We start from the raw sequence: 24,976 nt of genomic DNA on the forward strand, positions 1-24,976 counted from the left end.
TTCATAATTGTCGAATTCATCATACTATAGTAACTATACCCTGATACAAGGTGCGTCTTCTAACTACTGTACTATCTTTGCCCTGATGTACCTGGCTGAACACCAGTAGTTTAATTGCTGCTAAAGCAAAGTTAATTCAATTGGTTTACTGTATTTCATTCTGGCTCAGCAAAAACATAACCCTCATCAAAACATAAGAAGACTAACTTCATTTTATAAAAGGAAACTCTTAACTAAAGGTCAAAAAACAACAAAAAATGAATTTCATTTTAACTTATTTTTCGGATATTCCATAAAAACATGTATAGAAAATAGAATAGAAAAAAACAAACACAAAACACTAAAAAAAATTATCAAATGTTCATGCCCGAAATACACCTAAACTTATAGCTCAGAGAATAAAACATGCTTTGCTTAGTCGTCAGCGCAATTGAGGAGCTCTTCTGTTCTTAGACAATCCGACTCTGCGGGGGCGATTGCAAGTTTTTAAAGGAGTCAGTGGGTAAAGCTTGCTCAAATCTGAAAAACAGAAGAATACACGTTCATAACACTGGTCTTTTGTTTTTGTAACTATTTATCAGTACAAATTTTCAAAGTTAGAAATTGTACCGTAGCTTTGACAATTAAGGTGATTGCACCCGCAGCACGGCGGCCTTCGACGGAACGATACATCATAGTTTTCCAGCCTATATACAATATAATATATGCGTTGATGTTATTACAACTGTGAGACTGAGTCCCCAGTCGTATTTTCTGTAGCAAAATATTCATTTTGTTTGATGAAGCATGACAACATTGGCAAACCGTATAATCAGATTATTATGGGCAACTGACAACTGAAATAACTTATAACTTTGGTCAAATGCTTTCTGTGTAGAAAATATAACTGAAAAAAGCTAACTAAGACAAAACAGTACGCACCCGTCGTCCTGCATCACTTTTTTATCATTTTGTTTTTCCTCTTCTTCAGAGACATGCGCATCGTGATTAATTCGACACTTATCATTAGTATCATAGAGCTGTAGCTCATTACAATATGAAAGGCTTTCGTGTTGAAGTGGCACTTCTTGATCGTTAACGTAAAGACTTTCTGAAGACGACTCTTGACATAACCGAGGTAATTTTTTAGGATAATCGACAAATTCTGGAACAGGACGCTTGTTTCTAGGAGATAAATCCTCTCCAGACCATTTTCTCTCCGATCCAAGAGACATAGGTAAAATTTGGTCTTCAAATCCTGAAAGATTTTTCTGCGGGCGCACACAAGGTGTGACAACGCTGGGAGATAACCCATCGTCAACACCATCCGAATTATCATGATGTAATGTCATTGATGCTTCGTGTTCATCAACGCTCTCCAACGCTTGTTGTTCCGGGGAAACTATTTTTTCTGTACACAAAGTTCAATTGCTAAACATCTGCTTGAATGGCTTAGTGGTAGTGCAGTATAATAGAACTATTATAGTCGGAACTTTGAGTATTATGTAGCAAAGGTTTCGTTTATCGCTGAATTATAGGCCTGCCTGATCTGCTATAGTGTTACCATCGTCATTAACGAAAACGCTTTTAGGGACACACGAATAGTTTGCCATGGCTTTATTCAACGTTTTTGCTACTATTAGCAAACAGATAGTATAGACCAGTAATTCTACAAGATATAAGGAGTCCCACTTGTACCAGTACTCATGCATTGGTGTGCATGAAATCTATCGGGAATGGGTGCATTTGCATATTTTACGTGATTGCTTTCATCGGCCAAGGAAACAGCTCACCTTTAAAAAATATTTTTTACCTTTCATGGAGGAAACGGCGAAGCCTTCGTTTTTCCATGTCCACGGCCTCCATTCAACAATCCTTCTCCTCTTTATGTCGTCCAAACTAGGACAGCTAGAATTGGATTCGAACTGTTTTAGTTAGCTTGGTTAAAAAAGCACTTCACTTCACATATCTATTATTCATATCGAAATAACTATTACAGGCCGTTAGCTAGTGAAAACCAAAGCTGTAGGAAAGCAGTCAACAAATGAAAAAATATGAAAAAGCCTACTTGACTATTGCAGCTGAGATTTTTTGTTTACCTCATAATTAATTGACCGGAAGCGATGTTAACTAATGCCATGCTTGTTGGCTTTTTGCTGGGCTGGCCCTCACGTTCGCTTATATTCTCATGAATACATCTGTCCTCATTTGAAATATTGCTGTCATGTTGAATCGGAGAAAGACTGGGGTACAAACCAATCTGGGATTCTTGTCCTTGACTGCTACCAGATTCGTTGCTTCGAGCTTTAACAACTGTCGTATTTTCCTCGCCTGCATTCAAAATACCTATTTTTGCTCTAGTGGAGTCGGTCGAAGATGAGCTCGAGATAGTTGGTACAGCTAGAAATCCAAAATCGGAGTTTTTGGGTTCTGAGGGTGTTGAGGCTAATGGAAAATTTTCCCTATTTTGCTCAGTATTAGCTTGGTTAACTATGGTAGTTACGTAATCGGTTGATATCATGTCATCAAAATTATTATTCAAAAACGAAATGTCCATTTGCTGTAATTCTGACTGCTGGCCAATTGAGGATATGCACACGGATGCAGCGGATACTGCTTGGGAGTTACGGATTTTTGACTCTTCGTTTTTTTCGTCAAGTATGTTTGAAGGATTTTCCATAAAAATGCTTGATTCCCGGCTCTTTTTCTCAGGTACAACACTTGAATGTATGGACTTCTGTGAAAAAATCTTATCAACGGGAACAAGGGCATCATCTGGATACGGATCGTTAAACAATTCCTCATCTGAAACATGGATTTCTTCAACACAACCACTTGTACTACAATTAAGCTTCGAATAATGCGAACTATCGGTAGAGAAACTACGCTTCCGCTCCGGCTTAATATTAATAAAGTTAAACCAAGATTCATTATCACAGGGCGTATCTTTAAGTTTTCTCTTCTGCTCCGTGCTGACTGGTGAAATATTTAGACCTTCTCTCATTGCGACAGGTTCCACAGCCGGAGGTTTATAAATCGTTTCTGGGCATAGTTTTCTTTCTGTTGGATTCTGATAGATTGAAGAAAGGTAACTTGACTTCTGACAATCTATTATTGTTGAATCTGAAAATTTCGTAACGTTTTCCGGGTCATCGTTAGTACAACTAAAACTACGTCTTTCCACCATACCAGAACCTTCCTGAACACTGTCAACGTCCACGGCTCTCTCGCCAGCATTAAAAAACTCGGATGGAAAACAATCGTAACCTCCATTTCTGGTTCGATTGAGATCCTTTGTGACAGACATTCTACAACTAGGCTGAGATGTTTCCGGTAAAAAATGCTCAACGTCGTCCAAAATGTTATCCATTGCACACACCACACCAACAAGGTTGTGTAAAACCTGTTCGGCAACAGTTTCCACCCTTAACAGCGCGTCAGTATCAGCGTTACCAATCCCTAAACTTTTCACTGTACGTTGCTGTGCTTTTATGCTCACCACGTCGTTGTTAATTTTCGCTAACTTGGCCATTGATTGATTTCCTTTTTCTCGAAAGCTTGGAGAGTTAGGTGTATCTGGAGATTGGCACACATGCAACAGTGGCCAAGCTCCAGATGGAAGACCTTGCTTATACGAAATCACACTTTGAAGAACCTCTGACTTTTCCGTGCATTGACTTTTCCATAAACCTAATTCAGAAAATCCCTCCACTGCATCCAAAATACGCTTTAAACATATCTTTGCGTTTAGCTCAGTTTCAAGGCTGTAGTCCAAAATCGCCGATGTTGACAACATTATACACTAAGAAATGGGCCCTAAATTGCATAAGTAATCTGAATTGAAATTGTATTGCTTACCGAACTTACAAGAAGAAATGAATTTGTCTTGACTTGATCATAGCTGTTCGTGTTATGGTACTAAATCAAGACAGTATATCGTTTTCAAACTACCTGTACTTTTTCGATTAAACGTTAAACGCTAACGGTTAACGGTTAACCGGTTCCATAATAATTACTACTGCGTTATCAGTTAACTTAAAATCGCATCATTCCAATCCTCATTCAAATATTATAAGCGGCCTTAATCTAAAATGCTGGCTTCGCTGACTGACTTGTCCGACTTAGTTTCACAGTAGACCACAAAAGAGTCACCTCTGTGTGCAGTTTAGTTAAAGCCACTATTAAAATCTCTTACAGCTTGCGTTTTTGACAAGCATAGGTTAGGTTAATGTGGGAAGGCAAGTAAGCCCGCACGAACTTCACGCCAAAGTCGATTTTGACCTATAAGCCCAAAGCTGTTTTAGGTGAAACAGCGACATGGTTACAGCACAAGACTGCATCAATCATTATATTTTCGTCATTAGCGCCGTGGAGACGAAAAAATAAACAGAGTGACTGTTTCACCCTAAGTAGGCCACGCAGCCCATAGTTAAACATAGTAGGTTAGGCGAATGGGTATGCAAGAAGTCATTTTAAGCTGTTTAGGGTTTAATTTTAGTTATAGGGTTTAATTGAAGCAAGATTTAGATTAAGAGGTAGATTTAGGTTACTGTTATAACATTTAAGTTAGGGTTACAAGAAACCATGAAAAATAACTGTGAACACACGATTTTTTTTCTGATGGAATAGTGGCAGCCAATAACAGAGCCAGTTGTTGCTATAAGTGGGAAAAAGTGATAAAAAGCGAAACGAATTTTGCTTAAAACGTTTCTGCCTTAAAACGACCTTGTTAGAAACGCAAAAAACTGTTGTTTTTGTTTCTAAGTTCAAACTCTAATTACCTGCTGGCGCACCGGTAATAGGAATCTAGATCAAATGGTAGAGTATTGAACTGTTAACGCTGATTCTACTGTACAAACTAAGCAGTTGGTAGGCGACTCCACATCCTAATTGCATAATCTGCCACACTGCCGCGTTTCTGCCTCGCAAACTGTTTAAAACTTTGAAAAACTAGCGCAATAGGCCTACATTATACAATTTGTCGTTTTAGTTATACTCGTTCCTGTTTTACCGTAGATGATACTATTGTCACGTCATAATCAATATAATCTAGCTGATAAGAAATCATGTAACTATATAGTACTGTACATTAAAGCTAAAACCAATGTAAATTGATGTTAATTAGTTTGCTATTTTTTCCACTATTAACTTGGACTAAAACCATAATAAAATTATCTGAAATTGAATTTGATGTTTGGTAGTTTCATTTTTTGTACATTCCTGCCCTATACTCGGAGTTTAGAAAAAAGAATGGGTAAGTTATAGACTGTTTGATTTCATTTTTGGATGAGTAGTGCACAGCGCGGTCATGCTTCGACAGTGCAGTCGCAAATTTATAAATTTAACAATACCTACTATATATCACGTATGTACGTTACAGCTGTATAGATTGCTCTAACTGCCATTAGCTTGAAAAGTGATAGCCTACAGCGCAAATACGGTAACCAGTACGGCACCGGTTTGAGGGGTAGCCTATGAGGTCCAAAGGATATCGCAATTTCACAGACGCAAATGATTGAAACTGCCGGAGTATTTAAGTTTAAAACAATCGTTATATATTCAGTGACAATACTGCATATTGCTAATTTCTTAAAATGACGCCTTACTGGACATAGGCTAAACTCCTATGACCTACACTTCTGACTTCAGTTGACTACTGCGTAAGGAAAGCAACAGCAACAGCATGCTGTCAAACAACTTGACTAATGAATGACATCAGAAAAGCCTTAATCTCCTCGTCGACCGAAATCTGAGACTTTTTGCGATTTTCTTTTGTCGATAACTACACGAATCATCTTTCAAAAATATTTTACCAGAGTGCTTCGAAAGAAGTACCACTCTTCGATCGCTTTCAATGCCTTACCTGTGTCCCCAGCATGTGTCAAGTTGCTCCAATAAGCGGTAAACTTATAAGAGAATTATTAATTAATTATCAGTCGTTTCTTATCAACGAAATCTGTTCTAATAAGCAGTTTGCTCTATAAATCACTGCTCTTTTAAGCGGGTCTTATGTATTCGAAAGAATAAAATTAACAAACAAGCCCAACGTTACGTGCAAAAATAATCGCACCTTCAGGAAAACATCGTAACATCGCTTCTATCCATGACACTGTCCCTTCTCCTCACCGAGCCAAGCATCTTTCAAAGAGTTTATCACTTTTTTCGGGGATTCAAGTCCGAGTTTTCTTCTCTTCCCATCAGCCTGCACTATACTGCAGAGCTTACAGAAACTTCTTAAATCATGGTCCCTATTGGTCATAGTTAAATGTTCTTCGATTCTTTCTGGATGTTTTATCCAGGACCTCCAGTGAAAATATTCAGCATAAGCTGTTTCGTTGCTTGCTAAATACTGAAGATATTTTACCAACTCTTCGGGCGTTTTATAATCTCCAGTATGAATGAAGGACTTACTTGGGGCAACTTTCAACAAGTCCGACTTTTTCGGCCCCCATACGATCGGGATTGTACCCGAACGAAGGCCGTTAAACCAAAATTTTTCGGTGAAGTAATCTTTGCAATCGATGGAGTTTTCAAATGAAAAATAGAACTTGTAGTTTTCTATTTTTTCATACATCTGCGATGAGTATCTTCCCCTTCCTATCTCTTTACCTCCAAAGCATCTTCCAAATGTGTCCACTTCCAGGCCCGCTGCCATCAGCGATTTGGCATAATCCATACGTTTTGCATAGCAGTTACTGACCGCCCAAATGGCCATTTTATTCGCCTTTCGTTTTTTTGCCAACAAAGGTTCCAGCTCGGTCTCGCCGCTTGCATTCAGCTCCCTAAGGATGAGATTGATGCTACCGTAAGGCGCGTAGACATCTGCATCAGTCCGATAGTGAAAAGTTAAGTTGAAATAGTTATCGAATCCGCCCGATACAGATGAATGAATAGGACTCTCCGATGCCCACCAAGCAAACTGTTGGTAACCTTGCCTGAATAACGCATCATTAAGTTTTAAATTAAGCATTATCTAAATATGACAAGAGAACCATGTAAAAATTTGTTGTATTAATTTGATAAATATGTCAACTGTACCTTTCAGAGGGCAAGTTTCCCCGATTAAGCGAATCTGACTTAAAAACGACGGCGTGTGCTTTGTTTAGCAGACTTTTGTCGTATGTGATTTGACAGCTTATGTTGGCCAAACATTCCAACGGGTTTGCTGCATATCCGGGTTTGCCTGCACTATTGACCCATATAATAATTGTGTATCGACGGCCATGTTCATCAAGCATGTCTTCTTCATTAAAAATTATGTCTTCTGGGATAATTGGAGCATTCTTTTCGGCGCGAACTGTAACTTTGCTTCGCGGCGACAGAAAAACGCCATTTTCAGCGGCATTACCAAGCTTTTGAACATTGACGAGAAGACGCCTTTCTTCTTGGAAGTAATCAGGTTTTTCGTGGTAAGAAAACTGCACGCACGTAAAAATAACAGTTGAGATTAGGCCTAGACCCAATGCCTTCTTTGCAAAACGCCAAGTTTTTCTAATCATTCCTGAGCAGGTATGCGTTCAACTTAGTACTGTAAATAAATAACCATATTTTAGGAGTAATACAACAATGTGTTATTTATGGGGAATTAAACCTCGTAATTTTTGGAAATGAAGACACTCTTGCAAACAACGAATATATTAACCAAAATATGGGAAATGCAATAAAATTTAGATATAGGCTTAGACTATTATAGGTTACATTAAGAACAATCTTTTCTGGCTGTTGCAACCTTGCACTCAGTCAAACCAGAACGCTGCTGTTAATTGCATTTTACAATGTAGAAACCTGATGTTTCTTGACGCTTCCTACAAAGGTTTCAGCTATCGGTCAATATTTGTTTTATAAAATTTGACTTTGTAAGTTTTTAGATATATTATATTAGCATATTGTTTCCGCGATTATCGATTGTTTGTTACTTTAGTGTATTCTACGCAGGCGCGCTTTCCCTTTTCCTTGTCGGTATTTATTTAGGTCAGTTCGGTACAGCGGGAGTGACAGCATGTCAAAAATCATTGACATATGTCTATAGGGTGACCAACTGTCATATATTTCATATGACAGTTTGAAATATGTGTCATATCTATGAAATACGTCGCTATAAAAATGTCATATATGCCACAATCTCTAAGACACTCAAAGAGATGTAGTCAAGTTGTGCAAAAGTGATACAAAAATGTAGCAAATTTTGGCAAATTAATTCTTAGACAATATGCTTTTTTGAAAGAAAAACGAAATGTTTCGCATTCATACGCGCAACTTTTCAAAATTATCGTATAGCGTTTAGGAAGTCAAGTTGGTCACGTGAATGGGTACATTATATATCTGTGTATAAGTTGCCAAAATAAGAGTGTTGCATTAAATATATGCTTTTTCGAACATAAATATTATTTCAATAACCGAAAGCCAAAAATAGTTTTTGTCTAACTTTTGAAAGTCCGATAACTTTACGACAACTAGTTTTTGAGTGACTAGTATAGAGCAAATTTTTGTATATGTTTTTATAAAATAAAAAAATATAAAAATCCAAAGAATTGATTTAAGAATTTAAAAAAGTTGACTTTATTGACTTAACAAAAAATTTGACAAAATAATTTAATGTTTCTTGAGTATTTTTATTAAAAAAACACTAAATCAACCAAAGGTCGGTATAAACTAACATGAGATGATATTGCGTTGTGCTTCAAACATTTTCATGAAAAAAAACTTGCCTTTAAGCGAAGTAAAGTGTTTAGACTTCTTATCGCTACTATTCGATTGCAACACTGTCACAGATAACTTTGTCTGACTTTGTTGATTATATTGCTCCACAATTATTTAATAGTGACACTAAGTACCAATCTGTACTCCGCAAAGAACAGAAAAACATTTGTTATCACCAGTAGTTTCGCCAATCGTATTTAAAATAAAAAATTGACGATATTACCTGAAGATAATAAATTAACCTTTTATTGAATTTATATTTTTATTCTATACCACCACCAAACTTCGAACAATATACGGTTTTCTCGCCATTCTCTTTTACCTCCAAAAATTTGCTTTATTGAAAAAAACCTACTCTATAGTAATTAGCGATTGCAAACTACCGTGCTGGGTCGGTCACACCCGGGGGAATATCCAAATGTCACCCTTCTTATTAAAACAGGGTTCCACGAGACTAAAACTCGTTTTATTTCACTTCTTGCAAGTGAAATACAAAAAGCGTTTGCTATTTTTTTGCAGTTTAGGAGACCTCTGTCGAACCCAGCTTAAGAACTAAATGGTTTACTATGGGACTGAGGCCACCAAAGGCCTTTGATTGATCTATTGCAAAAACTAAGCAACAACCTTTCAGATCTCAGAAAACCAACCTTTATTACCCAGCAGTAATATCTAGCTATATCACAAACCGCCGCTAATTACTCCTGCATGAGATTCTACTGCAGAAAACATTTTACAACTATAGTACAGACAAGTAGTATGTAATATTGGGGTACTAGCACAATTTAGGATTTTAAGGTTTTGAACCAGTAAAAGGCAGCACATCCGAAGACGCCCAAATACACTTCATGACAATGACATATCAATTGCCCAATGCTCGGTTAAAGCATCCAAGGTAAGTACGCAGTCATTCATCGAAGCCAAATAGTCCAGAGATCAAGGCACTAAACCCACTCTGATGAAAAGAACTATTGTTTGCCAAATAACAATAGTCTATGGCAGTGGCTCCTAAACGTTTTCTACTTTAGTTAGATCTACCGTGTTTTTCGTTTAGTACAAACACTCTGTTCTTGTACTATACCACATATGTCCCCATATATACATTTAGAAAACTCACAAATGACAAATACTCCACCACAAGCAAAGATATTGAATAAATACTTTTGAAAGAGATAACAGCCAAGGGTTGAAAGCCTCCAAATGAAAAATAAGAAAAAAAACAAAAACCTTAGTTTGAATGAGATTGGTGCTAACTACACGTTGCGACAGAGATTCTCATTTGTTTTCGATAGCTTTGAGGCCATGGTTTTACTTTATGCAAGCCGGGCTATAATTTGGCATGTTAAAAAATGCACTTGACTATATCAAAGAAAATATGAGTTGTCGTACTATCATTAACTTTGAAAAATTTAGTTATTTATTGTTTTATTCTGAGGTTTCATTAATCAAAGTCTGCCAATAGACCTACTTAATTTCGATGCTGCAATGTCACTAACTAATTGCAAAACTATTCCAGTAATAAACTGCGAAAATATGACGTGACAAAGAAAATACAATCCAGTACTATCATTACAATCCAGTAGCCTACATCGAATACGCCATGGAAGAAGCTGAAATTTGTTCAATCATAAAAGACAACGCGCTATGTCAATTAAAACCAGGCTGTCACTATTTACCTGAAAAATTGTATACGTTTGAAGTTATCTTTCACAGTTTCTTGCTAGCCTAACTTAAATGCAACGGTATACCAGTAATATATTAACTCAAACCTAACCTAAATCTACCTTCTAATCTATAAAAACAAATTCAGTTAAACCCTAAATGGCTCAAATCATTTTCGCATACCCATTCTCTTAACTTAACCACCTATCCTCAACAACGGGCTGCGTGTTTTTTACTTATGGTAAAATAGTCACTTTAGTAAAATGTTGCTAACGACGTTTACTAGATTACTAGATGATCATTTACGTTCATGTACTGTTATTCTGACTGATTTATTGTAAACCTAAATAAGTGTCTTCCATACCACCTGGAAGATCTTCACTTATCGTAGCCTGGTTTGGGAGCCACTGGTCCGTGGGGTTTTGTTGTCAACATAAAATTATACAGCACAGCCTAATGGTATACGATATGGTTTCACCAAAGAACATTCTGAAATAAAGCCAACTGATGAAACATGAGCTTCTTGAAAGGAAAAATCGAAATTAAGTTGTTGGTTGTGATTATTTCGACCGCCAGACGTATCTCTGATAAATAGCACTCCCAATAAACTACAGAATAAATAAAACCTTCGGAATTCACCTACTCTTATAAGTGCTAGATTTTGAACTGCTTTCACAAGTTTTTGGGAACAATTTCCTACGTTTTCCGCTTAACTATCGTATTCACTGCAAAGGCACTCAAAACTGGAAAAGCTTTATCTTTGTGCGCAAAAATTACTAAAACGCTTTTGTTGAACACCTCTACATGCTTTGCTTTTTGACAATGCATAAACCGTTTGCACTGTTTGCAAAAGAAAAACGAAGAAAATAAATCAAAGATTTATTATTAAACTGATTAAGCGAAGTAAACGTTGAAGAAATTTGCTGACACATACAAAGCTTTCGCCTTTAGATGGAAAAACGCAAAGTTTGAAATAACCCCGATTAAAGCCACACTGTCATGCTTGACTAGATTTTAGCACACACTTGTCAAGCCCAATGACTTTTACATCTGTGTACACCCAATGATTTTTACATTTTTATTTACCACTGGGAGTGGTCATCATTTTCACGGTTATGCACGACAGGTTTTTGTAGAACTAAATAAGCTGTGAAATCTCGATGAAATTCGACCGGTATTGGACTGAAATAGAATATAAGGTGACAAAGCGATAGAGCGCAAACAAGATCGCGAAGTGCTTGCCTTGAAATGGTAGCAGTGTACTCTAATATCGGCCGACACGTCGGGATAGTTATTATCAATGCGTTTCTCAACTCTTGGATTTGTATGGGTTGCTAATCATAGCACTTTGCCCTCAGATGGTTATGCTCTCCACCCTGACAAAACGAGACCCAGCATCTTTGTGCTGCCATTTGATGGACCCCGTCAATCACGACATGATGAGCTTTCACTGTTCATACGTATAAATTGATCAATGGAGGAAATAAATGAATTCAAGCAAATTTCATTTATTGGTTTCCAAGAGTCTTTAGACAAACCAACATATATACGCTTGCTAATATCGTAAGATTAATTTTAACATATCATACAATTTATAGCAATGTAACTTTAACGACCAAATTTTTCCATGCAGCTATATACAGTACAAAAACTCGTTGTAATTAGACTTGGGTCAGGAATAAGTGCGCTGTTGCTTAACTTAGCTAAGCTTGGCTGTTGCTTCCGTTAAGGGCTGTAGTTTTTATTACAGGAAGTCAACGTGATTCATTATCACAGCACCAGAACAAAGTCTTATGCTCTTTCCAACTATTTTGCTTATGACGTTAAAACAATATAGTTCATAACACAGCATAGGACTATTTCACCACTAATTTACTTGACAAATCAATTTCTACTTTCTCAAACTTCTAAAGGATTTCTTGGGTACTAACACCTTATACATAACTAAAAACATTACGAATAATTTTCACACGAAAACTGAAACTTGCGCCAAAACGTTTTCTCTACAAGAAATATCACATTAGATTGGAAAACCCATCAGAAGAATGTTTGAAACATTCTGCTCAGTTCTCCTGACAAGCTTATTTGTAAGTAATAGCGTGAAGGATATTCATAGAAAGATACAGTATATAGCCTATATTTCGTATATGATGCTCAGTATTCATGGCCAGGCAGCAATAATAAAGACCATGACCGCAGCAACCACAAGCAAAAACGCAACATGACGGTTCGCGAAATAAAATATAAGGATAAATCGGTTTATGTTTTCCTTGCTAATACTGTTACCCGTATTAACAATTTGTCTGCAATCACAAAAATGACTTACGACTCTTTTGTAACTTAAAACTTTTGAAATATGCGTTTCGGCTTACTTTTAGCTAAGGTCTTAGGTTAACAAATGCACAAAACTATAACCACATCTAGTTTAGATAGAGACGCAATTGACTTTAAGTTCCAAGTTGCCTATGTTACTAATAGCACAACTAAACTAGAAAGGCTAAAAACTCATTTATTTGCAGGAAAAAGAAATATTGACTAATTTCAAGCTGACATCGTTCTTTAAGATTGACATCACCTTCTTCCGAATAATAATATACTGTACTGTGTAGTAGAACGAAAAGTGACTGTAAATACGTAATTAAGTACTAGTGTATACGTATACGAGAAAAATTCTTAATTATTTTCTACTTTTCTCGTATGTATATAGACCTACAGTATCACAGTACTTATATACAGTATAGTATAGTCGTTTCGTTATGCCAGCCCGAAACTAGTCCATGTTTTTTATCTGTAAATAAATGAGTTATGAACCTTTCTGCTTTAGTCGTGTTATTAAAAACTGCTTAGTATACGTAAACACGTCTGCTGTTGACAATCACGACTTGCTATTCAACTAATGTCGGAAGTTTATGAATGCCAATATCTTGCACTGAAACACTTTATAGCAGTACAACACAGCAAGATATCTTTTAGCAAAGTACTTCTTAGAATTAAACAACAACTTAACCATTCACTTATTCAGAATATAGAATATATTTTTATGATATATAGAATACGACGTCGCGTTGGCTGTTAAAAACTTTCGCAAATACCCTTTTTATTGACACACTTGATCTGCCCCATTTACTGTAATAACAATACCATAAACCGTCTCTGAGTTATAAGTAGGGCCATTTAAAGTCATTAAAGTCATATTTTTTTCTATGCATCAGTAAGTCGTGAAATCAACTTTAACGCAAAAATCGCATCCCTATGAGGTATATTAAAAAAGTTATGAAGTCATATTTTCCTGGTTAGGTCATAAATCAGCTTTTTAAGTTATATAGTCATATTTTTGAGTTATAAAGTCATATCGTTGTATACTTTAAATAAAAAGTACCAATTTAAGCGGTGAAGCAATGAAGCACTAAGAAAGTAAGGCAATTTCTGATTGAACATAACCAGGGGCGGGCAACTTCTTCGGTCGGCGGGCCTGATATGAGAAAATGAAGTACTTGGCGGGCCGGATTCCTGAATAGATTGGAACGCAGCTTTGTCTTATTAATGTTCATGGTCGAAAATGTTTGCTCATAAATGTATGTAGACCCGAACAGAACAAGTAGATTTATGGCCATCTTTCTCAGGTTGGCAAACTTGGACTTATTCAGTGACGCAATACAGGGATTGCGGCAGAATGTGGCCGCAGGCCACATTATCATGTAAGACCGGAAACTGTCTGCGGGCCGCTCAAAATCCCGTCGCGGGCCGGATCCGGCCCGCGGGCCGTATGTTGCCCACCCCTGAACATAACACTTACAGTCACAGACCTATATTTTATGAGGTCACAGATTGCATTATGAGGTCACACTCACACATTGCATTGTGTTGCAACACAATCTGTTCTACTTCTGTGCATTGAAGTGGGACGTCATGTGAAGTTCAGTCAGTGGGTAGGCAAGCTAAAAAGCTCAACCTTGGTCTAGTAACTAGTTATATACAAATACAGTACAACTAGTAGCAAACTGAAGAATATAACAGTTAAATATATACAGAGACTTAGACATAGAGAGAATATCTGGTTCAGCATGCCAAAAGTGAAAGAATCAAATGCAGCGAAAGTCAAAGCGATTGTAAATGAATTTAAGGACTTCACAATCTCCCCTACAGAGAAACTGTTCTGTCAGGTATGCAGTTGCATTGTGAAGCATGAGAAACGTTTTTTTGTTGAACAGCATCTTGCAACACTCAAGCATAAGAAAGGGATTGAAGCAAGAACGACCCGCTCCTCAGCTCTGCAACAAGCATTCATTCACCAGGTGCAACTAAACGATTTTACCAGTCAACTTGTTCGGGCATTTGCATCAAGTGACATTCCATTGGTAAAAGTACAACATCCATCAATTAGAAAGCTGTTTGTAGATTTGGGAAAAACTGTACCCTCTGAATCAGCCTGTCGCCAAAAAGTATTTGAATTGAGTGAAGCAGACAATCAAAAACTGCTGGATAAATTGAGTGAAAAAGAATTGTTTTTTGTGATGGATGAAACAGATTTAAGAGGCAACAAGTGAAAGAAATAGTCAATGCATGGGAAGGTGAAGGAGTTATTGTAAAGAGCGTCAAAAATTCAGTCAACGATCCAAAGTTGACTAGTCAGTTAACAGAAATATGCCTCCACTACAACAATATTTCAAACTTAATACTCAAAATGGAAAGTTGTACGTACACCATCAAAGAGGCCCATGCTGATCTAAATGCCTTTGATTTCGGAAAAGATCCGCTTGAGCTCAAAAATTACATTAAGAAGCGATTTGACAAAAACGATGTGAAACAAATTATGGAGCTACAAAGACAAGACATTTCACCAGCGCTTTATGCAAAAACACATCAGCGTCTGTGGAGCGCTCATTTTCCTTACTAAAGTCATTTTTACGTCCAAATCGTAACTTCAAAGACTCTAACATTCCACACTACATGAAACTGTACTACAACAGTGGTTTAAAATAAAAATGGATGTGTATTACTGTTATGTTGCGTATGTTTTACTCTTTAGTTCCGTGAGTGACGTTGTTCGCATGTAAAAATACACGATTTTCACATAAAGTCATATAAAGTCATGTTTTCCAAAAAATAAAGTCATATTATTGATTTTTTAAGGTCATATAAAAATGGCCCTAGTTATAAGTCTCTAAGAAATCGGGAAATATGGTTAGTAGGCCTAAAATAAAATAAGTGGACCAGTTAGAGTCGCCGATCACAATTGTCTCATGTAAGTTATTGCAAATGAAATTTAAAGATTTTAAAGCACTTCGAAGTATTATATCTTTTGACATTATAAAGGTAGAAGCATCAGCACATGGATTAATTACAGTGTTATTGGTGGCACTCTCCATTCTCTGGCCCATTCCAAGCTTCTTTGAGAGATTTAATAATTTTGTGAGGTGATTTCAGATTATACTTACGCCTTCTTTCGTTCGCTTGAATAATACTACAGAGAGGGCAAAAACTTCTTAAATCGTTTCTCTCCGTAGCAAGTTCCTGCAAGTGTTTCTCGATATTTTCAGGGTGTTTCACCCAGGTTCTCCACTGTAAATACTCAGCATACGCTGTTTGGTTGTTTGCCAAATACTGAAGATACCTCACCAGTTCTACCGGCGAGCTGAAGTCGTCAGTGTGGATAAAAGACTTTGTCGGTGCGACTTTAAGTACATCCAACTTACGAGGGCCCCAAACAACAGGGACAGCCCCGGACCTGAGACCATTGAACCAAAACTTTTCGGTAATGTAATCTTTACAATTGATTGAATTTTCAAATGAGAAGTAAAATTTATATTGGCTTATTGTTTCGTACATTTGTGGACTATAACGTCCCTCTCCCAATTCTTTTCTCCTCCCAAAACAGCTTCCATAAACATCCACTTCCAATCCTGCCGCCATCAACGACTTGGCATAGATCATTCTCTTTTCATAACAATTACTGACTGCCCAAATCACCGTTTTATTTGCTCTCCATTTTCTTGCTAACAACTCTTCCAGGTCAGTTTCTCCTCTTGCTTCAAGTTCTCTTAATATAAGTTGAGTACTCCCGTAAGGCGCGTAAACATCGGCGTCAGTACGATAGTGAAATGTCAAGTTAAAAAAGTTATTCATTCCATTTGTTGCCGGAGTATGAAGAGGAGTTTCTACTGTCCACCAAACGAACAATTGATAAGATTTTCTAAAAATAATAACGATTCTTATGTAACTGCAAGTATGATATTAAATTACGATAATCCTTGATATTTAATGCTCCCTGAGCATCGTATTGCGGCGTTTTAAATGGCAAACAAAATAAGGATAAAATGAACACCAAAACTGTCAAGGGAATGTTCACGTTTCTTGTCTTGGGGCAAAACATTTGCTATGCTCCAAGCTTTATAAACTTACCTTTCTAGCGGCATATGGCGGCCACTAAATTTTCCAGCTCGAAACACTATAGCGTGCGACGTGTTTAAGAGTTCTTTGTCATAAGTAATCACACAACTTACATTTGCAAAACACACTTCTGGATTAGCAGTATATTCACCAAGGTTACGATTTGTCCATAGTATAATCTTATAAGGTTTTCCATTTGCATCAAGCATATCTTCTTTATCAAAAGTTACATCGTTCGGCAGCTCTTTAAGACGGTATGCTTTAAATTTATTTGCAAATCTCGTTTGGGGAACTAAGCTATTATCTTCATCAACGACTTGTATGTTTGATCTTAATCCACCGAGTGTTCTTGACGAGTGTTCACTCATAAGCCATAAGAATGTGTGTAAGACAAGGAAACAAAGCAGGCAGTAAAGGAGCTTTTTGATGCACCTTATTCCTTTACGTAGCACCATCATAAATTCGACTTCAGGTGTCAAAACGAAGTGATCATCGTTGCTATATCTTTCCTTGTCGGTTAAAACGACATTCCGTACATAACGAGTAGCCTATTAGTAAAAATCAAAATTTGTCAAAACCTGGTCGGTTACATTTTGATGAAACTGTATTACTTAGGCTATCGGTTGTCTAACATCCAAGCTCAGGAAAACATCAGTTTTTCGTCATAAACCGATTCATTACTAAATAAACAAAACTAAGTCACATCTAAACTCTTTTCGGTACCAGGTATACCGCTAAATAGCCTATACCAAACGGTTTGATGAAATATCTCCAAAGTTTAACTTAATCAGCATACTGTGTGTCATAGGCCTATTCCTTACTAACACGAAATACGCGTCGAACAACATTCTAACGTAATTGCCTGGCGCCTGAAGGCAAAAATTTCCAATCGGTTTATTTTTGAATCTACATTCACCAGACTTATACTACAGCAGCCATGACGCAGACCTTCCTCGAAAGGTCTGGACAACCCTGAACCGCCTCAGAACTGGAGTAGGCCGTTTTGGCGAATGCATGCACCGCTGGGGCCTCAAAACATCACCATCATGCATTTGCGGTGCAGAATCACAAACAGCAGAACACATCATCTTCGACTGTCGTGTCCTACACCCACCCATAGGCCAAGAGGACCTGAAGACCCCTGACGAAGAAATGACTGCAATTGGTAGCTGAATATACTTGAGCCGACCTCATACGAAAGAAGAAGCCATGATACAGTCAAAATATTGTTAAATTCTAGCTTACTTCTTCCAAAATGCTTAGAAATAAAGATATCTATTTACTTAATTTGGAACATATCTGTCAGTCAATCATATCAAGCGCTGAACGTGCGTGGCCACTGGTCGAAGTTTGACCTTGGTAAATGCACTAACGTCATGCTGGAATCAGTTCGAGCGTTTTCGTTTGTAAACTTTTTACCGTTCTATTCACTTTGAGGTCTGAACTACAGCATTTTGTTTCAAAAACAAAGTATTTAAATTTCTAATAGTTTTTCCATAAAAAAATATTCTCAATAATTAGATAACCTTTTTTGATTCGATACTCCGAAATGGAATTCCCTGCCTACGAATCCTTCACTAAGCAATCTGTTTGAACGTGACTGAGCAAATGTACGAATAACGCATGAAATAATTCTTTTATACAACTCAACATATCTCTGATGCATCTGAGTCAAAGTTACAAACCTTCCTTTATTTTTACTGAAACAGCTAATATACTCAAGGTTGCCATACCGTCTTATTTCTAAGATTTGTCCTTATTTTAAAGGTCCGACGTGTCATAGAAAATACGTTTGTCCTTTTTTTTTAAAGAAATTACCTTATTTTCAGGGCAGAGGTTCGTATTTTGGGCATTTTGACACCTTTATAGTAGGCTATACCATTTTGTACAAAAGAGATACCAAAATTAAGAACAGATAATGTCTTGTTATTTTTTAGGAACATTGGTTGCTTTCTCCTGTTGTGCACTGTTTAAGGTGGTATTCGTCTTTCGTTTCCTAGTCGTCCATATTTCGGAGTTGAGACCGATGGCAGCCCTGAATACACTACATTAATACTGTAGAAATACGGTATAATATTTGGGAAAACTTATATTGGTTGTTGTTTCAGTTATCCACAAAATATTGGGTATACTAATTCAATACCGTTAATACTCTTAATAGCCGTTAATACTCTTCAATCTAATAACGACATAAACTGCACCCTGCTTCAACGAATAACACTTTAATAGAAATACAAGTTGAAAAAATATACAATTGCACTTTGAACGACCTCTCCAAGCTCGCCAACTGCTGCAATCGATTGAGAATATTACAAGAAAACTTAAAACAGAAAAATGAAAAGGGCGGGATTATGTCATTTACGTTAAATGATTATCAGGTCAATGAAAACTAAAGCTTGTGAAATTTGCATTAAGGATCACGCAGTAATGTCTGATTCTCATGTTAGGTAAAATAAGCGTTTATGCAAACGTATTGCGATGCATGTTGATGAATCCAGCAAGCAGACATATAGGCCTATTTAACCTAGGTGTAACACTGCAGTTAAGCTATCTTGTCATAACGTGGTCAGGCTGAAGAAGTGCGAATCTATCTGTGAAAGCAATCATGATAATACTACCATGAAATATAAATCCACACTATCATGGCGTCTTGGTGCCATTCTTGTTGGCATTTGTGTGAATGCACTTTGGCCAGTTGAGACCACCACAGCCAGCAGAAATGAGAAAGTATAAGATAACCTGAAATTATATTATTTCAGTGAGCTTGCTAATAGGTACAAGATGCAATGGGATAATGTAACCATCAATGTGTAATTAGTGCAAGATTAGGCACTGCAACAGTTTTATAATTTGTTCTCATTGAGATAAATCTCTTCATACACACATCCCTCATCAGTCTTTACTTCACATATTATATTATTTTAAATGCATTATACACAACCAGTTTTTGTTTCATTGAATTGGGAAGTTATTATTCATCTGGTACTTCACTTACCACTCCACCTATACAAAGAAATATTTTCCACCTGCAATTCTTCCACCAAAGTGCACGAGCCAGGTTTGTGCTTCGCTTCTTAAAGGTAACCGCCTAAAAAGTTTTCCCATGTTAAAAAATGCAACAAAAGTTAACTGTAAAGTTTTACATGGCAAAGGAATCCAAATTTATCAGCAAGCAATGAGGTAAAAAAATCCATACTTTGGAACTAAAGCGGCTTTTCTATTATGCAAAACGAGGCACTTACAGACTCTGATAATCCTTCAGTCTTGTCAACAAGTAAATTCAAACTCTCACCACGTGTTGCAATACTATCTACAAAGTGGAAATAACATTTCAGAGTATGATGACAGTAACAAGCTACAAACTAAACATCTGCAATAATAAACACCATTACTCATTAAACACAAACCAATGAAACAATACTACACAATTTAGTGCAAATAGTTTTTGGTTATCACAAAATTCTGGGAAATGACCATCTTTTTTCTACAGGCAGGTGCAGGCCTCGCAATAATGCAACTCGTGTTAGATATCCAGTAGCGCTACTGTTGTAATGCCACTGGGCAAGGCATTAAAAATGCTTGCTTTGGTTCAGTGGACCTAGTGAACAGTTTAAATTCAAGATAAATAACAAAACATCAAAAAGGCTAGCTCTGTAAGCAGGGCCCGAGCGACGAGGAATCATCACCAGGCTTATGTCGTGCAAAGACTTTTCTCAGTACGGAAATAAAAATTACCATAATACCATTTCAATCCATACCACCAAACCACAGAGGTTAAAGTTCTTATTTGACTCATGTTTTAAATTTAAGTCACCACATGAGTTCTTAATTTAGGTATCATTTGTTCCATCACTGTCATTATAATGAGAGTTTGCAAGGATGCATACCGATATTTTTCACCATTATATCTTTTAATTCATCAAGTTGACCTTGGACCTGATCAATCTTGCCATATTCTTCTTCTGATTTGCTGTATTTTCTCATTTGAACCATTAGAACACTTCGATAAAACAAATACATTAGAGTAAACTTTACCTCTGACATGACATTGGTGTGTTTATCGAGTTTCTTTCAGTTACTTTTACCTGGAGAACTCAGTGTCCATTGAATAAGGCAAAGCTGTGTGAGCATGCTTGCCATAACTTATCTGGAAACGTTTCTTGATGTCTGATAAATATCTGAATGCTTTGGACCTTTCAAAGTCATCTTCAGTAATTGTCATGTACACGATGCGATCCTCACACACATAGTGAAATAAAAAACTGAAAAGGTACTTTGTAACAATTAAATATGAATAAAAACAAAATTTCAAACCGAATCTATAACCTGATAATGTTAGTATAAATGTATACGGGTATAATTCAAATGGAATCGACTTTCATTTGTTGTATGCACATCTGGAAACAATGGTTAGTTTTGCATGACATGCTTTTATCGTAATTATGATGTGAATGCTGGTCGAAATGCTTAATGTGACTTTCATAGTGAACAAGCGCTCCTATACTGGAAAGTTTGTATGATGCGCTAGAGCAGTGGTTCTCAAACCGGGCCACTTGGCTCACTAAAGGGGGAATTTTTAATTCCAGGGAGGAAAAACTGTATATGAAAAAAACTTTAATTTTATTTGTAACAGAAAAATCCTCTCGAAGAGGTTGTTTAGATGTCTATAATAGTGCGCGAGGACAAGCTCCTTAAGTGACTGACGTTATAAACGTGCCTGTTTGGTTCATAATGGCTATTGTTTTCTCTTTATTGTTAGTAAGGTACTTATAGAACTAGCTAGTAAGCTAGTGATGAAAAAAAGAGGAACACACGATATTTGCGGAGACCTTTGAGCAAAACTCACACGCTTTTCTCCTCGATTTTCTTTACTAACTTGTCAACATGAGGCTCACGGTTCTCACTAACAATGAGCAACGATTTGTTTGGTTATTTTGTAAGAGCATTCTTTTGCAATTTTGAATTTTATTCCTGAGATAAATCTTCAAAAGACATCATCCAGGGACAATATTCAGGTAGTGTAAAATTTTGGAAATTATTTTTTGTGATTTTTGGGGGGGGAGGAATTGACGATGTTTTGGTTGGTAAGGGAGGAATCAAAAAAAAACTTTGAGAACCACTGCACTAGAGAAAGTTGGCTTCTGCGTTAATTTTCTGCCATAGAATTGCCGTTTTGCCCTATATTTTCAGTTATAAAATACTTTGTTATGGCGCAAATTTTGGCATTGCATTTATTGGCGCATTTATTAAGTGCACTGACAGCAAACTTTCCAGTAGGAGCAAACGCTTGTATATTTTTTCCGATGTTTTTATTGCTACAGTTATTAAACCACGAACCTAATAACAGCTGAAAAGCTTATTTAGACTATATTTCAATCAATAAATAGCAAGACAAATGAGTGCATTTAATAACAGTAAATTTCAATACAAAACACAGATATAAAATTGTCAAAATATAGCCTAGTTTCACAGACTACACATAATTTAAATTATGATCTCTGCACAAGTTATATGACAGTGTAAAGAATGTTTCAGTATTTGCAAGATACCGTAAATATGCAATACCATAATAAAGTTAACATTTTAAATGGTGATAAAAATCTTACTTTCCATGAGAGTATGTCAACTTGGCATCACCGCTGGAAATTTTTTCCAAGATTTGTTCAGCCACTTGCTGAAAATTTCCAGCACAAGAAGCATATCTTGTAAGAACTGTTGTTCCTCTTGCAATAACTGTGTATAAAATGGCCATAACAAAGGAATATGTGCCACTGAATTCACATATAACAATCAACCTGATCTCTAGTTGATTTAATGTCACAAGAGAAACTCCAGTTCGATGAGTTTCATCTGAAAAACCTGTCAACTAACCTTCAAACAAGCCCACAGCTCAAAATAGATATAAATTAGACCAATTACGCCTATGTTGTTTTTCGATTTCCTTGTCACGTGAAAGTTACACTGCACACATTAACACTACCATATCAGCAATAAAAGGGAAAACATAATAGAGATTCGAATCCTTGACACTAGACGGAGCAAAACAGTGCAAAGCGTGCCAGTTTACGGGATTTTACATTAGGTATAAGAGTGAGGAATTGCGGGAAATCTTACTTTAATCTTTGCAGTGATTGATGAGAAATCGTAAAGCATATCAACAGCTTTGTTTAGCAAACATTACTAAATAATCTGGTTTAATATTTTTTCAGATAAAACAATTTCAAAAGTTAAAAATAAAGCAAAACATCTCCTGGCAAAAATATATTTTTCAAATAAAAGCAAATTTTATCCGTCTTAACTCCATTCTTAAACGAAGACATTTTTTTAGAAAAATTAAATTACACGGTGTATGTTTTAGTTTATAGTTTGGTGTCGTATGATAATCTTTATCCTCGGGCTGAGCAAAGCCTTTTGTGTGAATTAAGCCCGGCTCCGATTTCTCATTACCAAATAGGGTCGGTGACCAAGCTAACTTTTGTATAAATTCCGATTGTCACACATTTTCATCTGTTTTTTTTTTATATTTTGTATTGCATTGCCCGAATTTTAGAACTGTTCACCAGGAGCAAGCGTCGTTAATACCTTGCCAAATGGTAATATAACTGTAGCCCCAGTGGGTATGGAACACAGAACACGAGCGGCGTAATTGCGAGGTAAGCGCTTATTCTAAGAGTTGTACCAATTTATGTTAAAAATCATTCACTACAACTATTGTGATATCACCTTTTCTTTACTTATTTTCCACATTACATAATCTAATGACTACAGTAAGCATTATTAGTTCCTCTTTCCCGATATTCCATAAATTAGCAGAAGTAAAACTGTTATATTTTCTAAACAGAAATTTTATTATTGTAATGCCAAAGGGACGCATTAAGTTGTAAAACGGCGTTTTTTTTAAATTTGCGTTATTTTGCATCATCTTAGTAGAAATTGCCATTTCAACAATGCACTGTAGTCAGCGTGTGGTCAAACTTTTGGCTATATGCTGCCACCTAGTTTTGTTGGTACGGCAACATAAATAGCTTTGAGTATACAGGAAAGGCGCGCAGCTTCGCAGTATCCGATCAAAATATATGATTTTGCCAAACTATTTCCTTTGGTCGTTTAACATGAAGACGATTCCGTTTTAAAATTTGTATCAACTATTATCTATGTAGACTTACTAAGATACGTAACCATACAAGTTTTCTAAGCTTATGGTATACCATACTTATGGCATACTTTCTTTGTTTGGGTCTAGTATACAAATGCACAAACTGGTGACGTCACAATTTGTGCAGTTGCGATCTAGTATACAAAGGCATCTTGTGGTTGTACGTTTGTATGCTAGATTCCTTTTTTTAGTGCACCAATGCACATCAGGCTAGGGGCTAGCCATCAGTCTACAGGTCTGGCCGTCGAAAATCTGATACTAACTACTAATAAATACTTGCTTTATGTGCAGCCTTCCAAAAGAATAACACCATACTTCTGACAGGCTGACACCATAAGTTGCTAATTCAGATTGTAAAGCCTAGAAACAGAGTGGACAGCATGGCCCGGACAGAAAAATACGGCAGTTTTTGATGAGAAATCGTGCATGCAAACACGCAAGTTTTGGCGTGATGGCATCCACTGACTCAATTGTTTGTTTATTTATTAAAATTTGCGTTCAAGCAGCCAGGTCTTCTTTTTCTGTTTATTAGCCTATAAATTGGTGTGATGAGTAAAATATTCGGCATGTATGTTGGTGAATCTCGTGCATGTAGGTGCCACACTTTCCACTACGGAGCACAGCTTAATATTGTTTTTGTATTTAATCTGTTTGCAAAAAGTACCAGTCTGCCAGTAGGCAACATTAGCATCCTTGTATGGAAAGCTCGCTTTTTATCACTGGGTGATTTAATCTGAAATAATTCGGGTCTGTGTTTATGCCACCCCAGTATTAAAACTGTAATTATTTTCTGCTGCAACTAATTCCTTATTTTAAAAAGTTGAGTCGATTCTAAAACCTTTGGCTTTGTCCTGCTCATCCGTGGCACTGCCACTGTTGAGTAACAACTGTCAAGAGATTATATTCAAGAGAACTTTGCATGCGTGTTTCTCGTGATATGATTTTGTGACACCATGTCAGAGAGGCCGAAGCTAATATTTACACCAGTGACTTTTACCTAAAATCTCAGCCGCGCAAAATAATGCTCAGCAGAAAAAGGAACCAGAAATATATTACACCAAAGTCATATCCAGACAATTTTATCCCAAGACC

At 36.6% G+C, this 24,976-nt stretch overlaps 4 protein-coding genes across 4 annotated transcripts; all 4 read right to left on the reverse strand.

Annotated features, from left to right (window-relative positions):
• Window positions 1-144: 144 nt before the first annotated feature.
• LOC143458909 (uncharacterized) lies at window positions 145-3,831 on the reverse strand. Its single transcript, XM_076955818.1, has 5 exons — window positions 2,079-3,831; window positions 1,793-1,887; window positions 922-1,390; window positions 610-686; window positions 145-519 (listed from the first exon to the last, which is right to left on the reverse strand). Exons 1-5 carry the CDS (start codon window positions 3,773-3,775, stop codon window positions 422-424), a joined length of 2,436 nt encoding a protein of 811 aa, XP_076811933.1. The 5' UTR covers window positions 3,776-3,831; the 3' UTR covers window positions 145-421.
• Window positions 3,832-5,979: 2,148 nt separating this feature from the next.
• Window positions 5,980-10,478, reverse strand: LOC143456609 (4-galactosyl-N-acetylglucosaminide 3-alpha-L-fucosyltransferase 9-like). Its single transcript, XM_076955182.1, has 3 exons — window positions 10,353-10,478; window positions 7,018-7,507; window positions 5,980-6,914 (listed from the first exon to the last, which is right to left on the reverse strand). Exons 2-3 carry the CDS (start codon window positions 7,476-7,478, stop codon window positions 6,077-6,079), a joined length of 1,299 nt encoding a protein of 432 aa, XP_076811297.1. The 5' UTR covers window positions 7,479-7,507; window positions 10,353-10,478; the 3' UTR covers window positions 5,980-6,076.
• A 5,090-nt stretch (window positions 10,479-15,568) lies between these two features.
• Window positions 15,569-17,521, reverse strand: LOC143463231 (4-galactosyl-N-acetylglucosaminide 3-alpha-L-fucosyltransferase FUT6-like). The gene is made up of 2 exons (XM_076961663.1): window positions 16,741-17,521; window positions 15,569-16,531 (listed from the first exon to the last, which is right to left on the reverse strand). The coding sequence occupies exons 1-2, from the start codon at window positions 17,184-17,186 to the stop codon at window positions 15,688-15,690; spliced, it is 1,290 nt and encodes a 429-aa protein (XP_076817778.1). The 5' UTR covers window positions 17,187-17,521; the 3' UTR covers window positions 15,569-15,687.
• Window positions 17,522-18,934: 1,413 nt separating this feature from the next.
• Window positions 18,935-22,718, reverse strand: LOC143470445 (vesicle-associated membrane protein 7-like). Its single transcript, XM_076968588.1, has 6 exons — window positions 22,335-22,718; window positions 20,814-20,990; window positions 20,616-20,728; window positions 19,971-20,038; window positions 19,724-19,816; window positions 18,935-19,467 (listed from the first exon to the last, which is right to left on the reverse strand). The coding sequence occupies exons 1-6, from the start codon at window positions 22,478-22,480 to the stop codon at window positions 19,369-19,371; spliced, it is 696 nt and encodes a 231-aa protein (XP_076824703.1). The 5' UTR covers window positions 22,481-22,718; the 3' UTR covers window positions 18,935-19,368.
• Window positions 22,719-24,976: the final 2,258 nt, after the last annotated feature.

Source organism: Clavelina lepadiformis, chromosome 1, assembly GCF_947623445.1.
Source record: "Clavelina lepadiformis chromosome 1, kaClaLepa1.1, whole genome shotgun sequence".
Lineage (NCBI taxonomy): Eukaryota > Metazoa > Chordata > Ascidiacea > Aplousobranchia > Clavelinidae > Clavelina > Clavelina lepadiformis.

Excerpts from the sequence above, each read along its gene's own strand:
- LOC143456609 (XM_076955182.1), bottom strand. The coding sequence starts at position 7,478 with ATGATTAGAAAAACTTGGCGTTTTGCAAAGAAGGCATTGGGTCTAGGC. Across the intron at positions 6,915-7,017 it reads GGAAACTTGCCCTCTGAAAG|GCAAGGTTACCAACAGTTTG; the intron begins GTACAGTTGACA and ends TGCGTTATTCAG.
- LOC143458909 (XM_076955818.1), bottom strand. The coding sequence starts at position 3,775 with ATGTTGTCAACATCGGCGATTTTGGACTACAGCCTTGAAACTGAGCTA. Across the intron at positions 1,391-1,792 it reads CGCCGTTTCCTCCATGAAAG|AAAAAATAGTTTCCCCGGAA; the intron begins GTAAAAAATATT and ends CTTTGTGTACAG. Across the intron at positions 520-609 it reads CCTTAATTGTCAAAGCTACG|ATTTGAGCAAGCTTTACCCA; the intron begins GTACAATTTCTA and ends TCTGTTTTTCAG.
- LOC143463231 (XM_076961663.1), bottom strand. The coding sequence starts at position 17,186 with ATGATGGTGCTACGTAAAGGAATAAGGTGCATCAAAAAGCTCCTTTAC. Across the intron at positions 16,532-16,740 it reads CGCCATATGCCGCTAGAAAG|AAAATCTTATCAATTGTTCG; the intron begins GTAAGTTTATAA and ends TATTATTTTTAG.
- LOC143470445 (XM_076968588.1), bottom strand. The coding sequence starts at position 22,480 with ATGGCCATTTTATACACAGTTATTGCAAGAGGAACAACAGTTCTTACA. Across the intron at positions 20,729-20,813 it reads ATGGACACTGAGTTCTCCAG|TGTTCTAATGGTTCAAATGA; the intron begins GTAAAAGTAACT and ends GTTTTATCGAAG. Across the intron at positions 19,468-19,723 it reads TTCTTTGTATAGGTGGAGTG|GTTATCTTATACTTTCTCAT; the intron begins GTAAGTGAAGTA and ends ATATAATTTCAG.